Raw genomic sequence first — 6,393 nt, 5'->3', positions numbered from 1 at the left:
TTGTCAAATTCTACTTTGCCACAATGTTTGCAATTATTTACTGAAGTAAAGATAGAATGAGCCTGAAATATGCGCAATATATAAAGAGCTACTTCAGGTCTTTTCTCTTGTGAGCATTCTTTTCATTCATCAAATACTTTTCACACTTTTCAAAAGATGCTTCGGATAGGAAATTGTCGTATTTTCCACAAGATCGATCTGCTTTGCAAATTCTTTTTATTGCATTCAAATTATCATTGAAATCAATATCCCAAATGCTTCATGTAAATTTTAGCTATAATTAAATTTTTTTTTTAAAAAAAAATTGTAGATATGCAGAAGACTAGAAAAAATTTGTCATCAGTTCTTTTCCATTTTTTTTTGAAAATTTTGTGAGGTATTTGATACGTTCTCATAGAAATTAACTATTATTCTTCCATTCATTTGTCACATTCGAACTTTTGTAGAATAAATAATTAAAATGTGGATGAAATTTGTGAAATATATTTTCAAAAATTCGTTTTTAAAATGTAAATAATGAGAAAAATGATAGCAACATTGAAATAGTTAATTGAGCAAATATTTTGCATGCATTGAAAAGTTACGATTCAATATGAACTAATTAGTATTATGCTGTCAAATTCAATTAAAATTATTTAAAATTAAAGGAAGTATAAAGAGAATAAACAAAATTATCCACTGAATAGTAGTATGCATCATAATTATCATTAGTGCAAAATTAAATTGAATAAAAAAAAGTTTATTTTCAAAATTAACAAATAAAAGGATATTCGAAGTAAAATGTGCCAAATACTGAATATGAAAAAGTAAGAAGTGTTAGAAAATAATGAGGAAATTTTATTATTTACCGACTGGTATTTAATAAATATTTTATTATGAAAATAATTCTTACTGGATGCTAATGATGATTAGAATAAACAAATATATGTATGTATGCTTTTTTTTCATTATTACCTAAGAATATAAATGGTTTTGTGTATGTCTAGAGATTTTATTAACCAATGGTCCCTCGAATTGCTTTAATTAATTAAGCAAATTTTATCGCACATTATAATTAATTTCCATTCGATCACAAATGCATATTAAATGTACATCTTTTTTCCATTACTTGTAAATAAAAAGAAAGAAATTTTTTTTTCGAAAAAAAAGGAAATGTTTTTTGATAGATTTCACTTTTTCTGATTCAAAATTGAAATAATCCATCTTAGTGAAATTGGAAAATTCTTGGCTTAGAATTTTCCGATTCCTCTGATAGAAAAAATTAAATGTTAAGAAGCAATAAATTCAATTTTATTGCCAAAAATTTGCCTCAATCAATGATTGCAAAGAAATTCTCAAAATAACATGAAGAATTTCTGTGAGTGAAAGTTTTTTGCTTTTAATAAACTAAAATATATTTTAAATAAATGCTATAATTTAAAAAAATTGGAATGAAAAAAAATTTTCGGAATGTGCAAATGAAGCATTCAAATGCGGCACGTAAGGCTGGCAAAAATAAAAGTAAAACATTTCATTAAAATAAATGTCCCAATTTAGATCAACTTCTAGTGTTAAAATATACAAAAATTTCATTAAAACGTAAATTAAATTTGAAATTTCGGAAATTAATTTCAAATCTCAAATTTGAATTAAGTCAAAACACAAATTAAAATTATCCCAAATCATAAGACTTCCAGAAAAAAGAAGAAAACAAAGGACTATTCGTTAAAAATGAAATAGGATTTCAGAAGGCAAGTTGAAATATATTTATACACGTACACAAATGCAAGAAGGGAAACAAATGACAATACGATGACAGCCATTTTCCTGCTTTCTCCAATCTTCCCTCGTATTCCTCTTCACTCCCTCATTCAATTCATTTTTTTGTTTTGTTTTTTTTTCCTTCACTTCCTATATAGCAAATATTAAATATTCAACAGAAAAACAAAAAAAAAAAAAAAAAAAAATGGAAAAAAATGGATGGGACTTTTTTTGTTTTGTTTTTATAATTTTGTTAATTTTTAATTAAATAGAAATAGAAAAGAGAAATGGAATTAATGATTATAAGCTATCTCTTTACTTTTCGCTCAATTCAATCAATGAATGCAAAATCATCTCTTTTCTACTTTACTCTTTTTTTTCATTTCTGAAAAAAATGCAATACAAATATAGAAAAATGTAATATATATAGAAAGATAGGAATTAGAAGTTATCGATTGATTTCAATGAGTAATTTTTGAAATAAAGAATTCAAATTGTAAAAAAAACAAAAAGAAAGTAATGAAACTATTTGGTGACAAAAACATCAATGGTTATTTATTTGATCATTAAGATTGTCAAAATAGACAATGCAAAATTTCATTATAAAAGATTGATTTCAATGAGTAATTCATTTGAGAAACTTGCTCGTCCATTTTGTTTTTTTATTTTATTATTTAAATGTACCCAAACAAGTCTTTCGTAATTAAATGCTTAGTTTTTTATACAAATCAATCGAATTAAAATTAAAAAACTTCAATCCTTTCATCATAATTAATGACAAATTTTAGCAAATAAAAAGTAGAGCACATAAATTCACTAAAATCATATCATTCTATTTCTTTTCAAAATATTTCCATTAATGAATTACATTTATCCTTCGATCTCCTCTCCTACTACTGGTAAAAGTTATTAATTAAAGCTATTAATCACTAATTACCAGTTGAATTATCAATTAAATTGCTAACTAAATTTACTTATTAATTAAGTCAGCTTATTAATTGAAGGGGAAAACAATTAAAGGAGTATCAAAGATGTTTTCCATTTTAAATGTGTTATACAAATTTGTGTTTCACAAAGTTGCTGAAATAAATTCCTTAGAAATGAAAAGCTGTCGTCTTGAGTGCTTTGCGTTAGCTCTCCGATTGAGTGACTTAGCAACGGATTTCGTAACTGCAGGAGTTGGATTAAAAGACTATTCGAGCTTTTAGAATTGATAACTGACCATTAAGGACGTCTTCTGATAAAGTACATTATTTGTTTCTGATAAAGCATAGTATTGATCGGATATAATCGATAATGTTGCATTGCATTTGTTTTTCAGTAATTAGGGGTAATACAATAGAATAAATATACAAATTGAGATATTTAAATATTTAAAACGTTGAAGACATCAAAACGAATCAATGAATAATTATTTTATCATTTAATTTCACTTCAGTTTTCATTGTTCTTTTATTGTATTACTTCTAAGTACTCACCATATTAAATCTGATCGATAATCGATATTATCAGAAGACATTTACAATGTAGAAATAATAATTAAACATAATCACTTCATTATTATTTCATCAGTTAAGTTTTACATTAAATTATATATTTTTCAACTGTATTGCTTCTAGTTACTCAAAAGTAATTATATTGCAATGCTATTTCATCAGTAATTTCAGCAGTGATACTTACTTGCAAGTTTTCTGTATATGGCCTGCAAGTTGTTATGTAAGCATGAATAATGAAAAGGTCATCTGTTAGGTGAACAAGATGACATGATACAGAGAAGTAAAATAAAAAAAAAGAACGACAATAATATCCATATGAAGCAAAAAATGAATAAATTGTAAAAAACGATAACAATGATAACAACAGAAGACTGTTAGCAATTAAATAATGAATAAGTGACAAGAATTTATCTAACAGAAAATACAAATAATCAATCACACCAAAAATAACAGCGCCTTTTTCAACTTAAAATGTTCCCCTCAACTTCTTTTATGATTTTTCATGTGTGATTTCAATGAGTTATAATTCAGAAAACGTCTACTGCATACAGTACAACTGAAGATTGGCCTATTTTTGTCATGTATTGTTGTGTGTCTTTGCAAATTCTGCTTTTTTCTGAAACATTTCTTGCATGTCGAACAACCATGCAACAACCGTGCGATTTCACATCGGTATGAGTCATCATATGGATTTTCATATTGCATAATTGGGCGAAAATTCTGCCGGAGGATAGCGAATAATATAATAGTCTATTAGTCAAACGTCACAACAAAAGTGGACAGGGCAAGCGATTCTGCTGGCTTCGCCTTTTCATCGATCTGATAGTCTTCTATGGATTGATCAGTGATAATCACTGCATTACCATAATATTTAATGATTAATAATGATAACATTACATACGCTACTACGGCAAATAAATTCGAATTTCTGACGTTCTCCGAAGGCCCACGTCACAGCCGTGTAAAAAAAAAAGAAAAGATATAAATTCATTAAATAACTGATATGACATTATAACTGTTATTTATATTTGAATACTTTTATTCAGTTTTTGATAATTTGCAATTAATATCATTTTTCCTTTGCAGCAATACATTCCGCTGAGTACGCTGCGTTTACTTGATGAATCATGGATGATTGAAATAAACTACCAAATCTTTCCGAGAAAATGATTGATTTTTATTATTGGTTAACTGTTTCATAGGTACAGTTCAGATGAATTTCGATAAATGATTCAACTTTTTGTCAGCAATTAGAGCCATGAAGATATTTTTATAAAGATGTGGTAAATATTTGGTAATATATAAAAACCGATAAATCATTTGAAGTTTCGAATATCATGCAAAATATGCAAACCAAACAGCCAATTTTTGTGTCTTGAAAACACAGCCATAATTAGGCCTTTGAGTGATGAGGCCAGCAATGAAAGTGCGTTAGTTGGCTGTGTCAATGAAACGACAATAAATAAAAAAATCTTCTGAGCAGCAAACAAAATTTTCGAAATTTCCTTTGTCAAATTAATTAATTGAATTGCTAGAGAATTTGTGAGTGGATCAATTATCACTAATTGTAACAAGAGATCTGAAACAAAATGAATTACGCGAATTCTATCGTACCTATTTTATCTTATCATTAATGGTAGTTCCCTTATTCATTAAATTTCCAGAAGCCTTAAATGTAAATTACAGAACAAAAACATAAGAAGTAAGATTTAGATTAAATCATTCCAAAATTATCAATTTCATCGATAGACTTTTTGAGAAATGTTTTGAATTTTTGAGGAATAAATCGTTGTCTCCAAGGAAATTCAATAAAACTCACAAATATGTGAATATGCAAATATCGATACATTTAATATCGACACATATTTACTTTTTTGCATGATCTGCATGAAGTAGTTTTTGTTTCACAATGCATGCTATTCAATGCAAAACAGAAAACTGAGATTAATTTCGATTTTTCCAAATTTCCTGATAAGCTGGATGGAATCTCTTCATCGTAGGTTGCTTACTCTTCAATATCACAAATTTTCTGAAAAAGCATTGCATTCGAATTCTCAGCCGAACACTGATTGTCTTTTTCAGTTTCGGACAAAAATTTCCGATTTATCATCCTGGCAGTTGGAAAGACTTTACAGGATTGCAAGGTACAAATAATGGAAAATGATGTAAACTCTACAACCTCCCCTGAATGGTAAAATAATGACAATCGATGATCTCATTTACTTTTGGATGCTTCTATTTCTGACACAAGTGCAATTTTATATATTTAAATGAAAGGCTTTCAGTGAAACGAAATATTCTGTTAATCCCATTTTCTATAGAAAAACTGTTTGTGACAGTATTATTTGCTTTTTTGCATAAATCTGTATGAAATACTTTCTATTTCACAATGCACGCCATTCAATGCAAAACAGAAAACTGAGATTAATTTCAATTTTTCCAGAATCTTTCTGATCTTTGACTGATTCGATCTTTTCACTATAAAAGGTCAATATTTTCATTCGAAATTCAGTCTACCTCAAAACTGCTTCCCTCCTCACCAAATTCGTTTCTACAAATTCTTCTACTCATTTCATAGTTCTGATTAGTCATAGTAGCTAAAAAAGCCTAGCCCTCATTGAAGCAGCCGAATTTGGGTCTAAATCTTTACTAATCATTTACTGTTGTTACTCATCAAAGGAAACACACAATAAAGTGGCTAAATGAATAAATTTGTTTTATGGAGAATTATCCTTTAGCAAGTAGATTTATAAAACATCCAAAATAATTGAATTCATTTTCTCAAACTTCTAAGAAGTGAAAAAATTCAAACTTCTAAGAAGTCCACTCACGATAGTGAAAAAATTCGATAAATTCATCAGATTATTCGAGTCATTGAGTAAATTTTAATTTACAGCTTCTAATAGCAATGCATCTCAAATATTTTGCTATCCTTAGATTCGTCGCAATATCATCCAGTATTACATCAGTAATAGGTATATTTTTTGAATTTTCAAAATTTTTAATTTAACTGAACCATTTCAAAGTGCACATTATTCATAATTGAGAAATTTGAATGAATTTACATTCCGCTTAAATATGTGAAAAACAAAAAGTTTAATGATGAATTAATTGAAATTTCAGGAGGAACAGATGAGGATAGACCCAGCGCTCGCAC

At 27.6% G+C, this 6,393-nt stretch overlaps 1 protein-coding gene across 1 annotated transcript; it reads right to left on the bottom strand.

Annotated features, from left to right (window-relative positions):
* Positions 1–2,754: 2,754 nt before the first annotated feature.
* On the bottom strand, positions 2,755–3,934 carry LOAG_11626 (hypothetical protein; the record flags this gene model as incomplete). The annotated part of the gene is made up of 3 exons (XM_003147144.1): positions 2,755–2,910; positions 3,421–3,442; positions 3,786–3,934. The coding sequence occupies 3 exons, from the start codon at positions 3,932–3,934 to the stop codon at positions 2,755–2,757; spliced, it is 327 nt and encodes a 108-aa protein (XP_003147192.1).
* Between the last annotated feature and the right edge of the window lie 2,459 nt (positions 3,935–6,393).

The sequence above is a fragment of the Loa loa genome (assembly GCF_000183805.2).
Source record: "Loa loa unplaced genomic scaffold supercont3.203, whole genome shotgun sequence".
Lineage (NCBI taxonomy): Eukaryota > Metazoa > Nematoda > Chromadorea > Rhabditida > Onchocercidae > Loa > Loa loa.
Note: the sequence above shows the minus strand (reverse complement) of the source record. Positions and strands in the feature narration are given on the sequence as shown.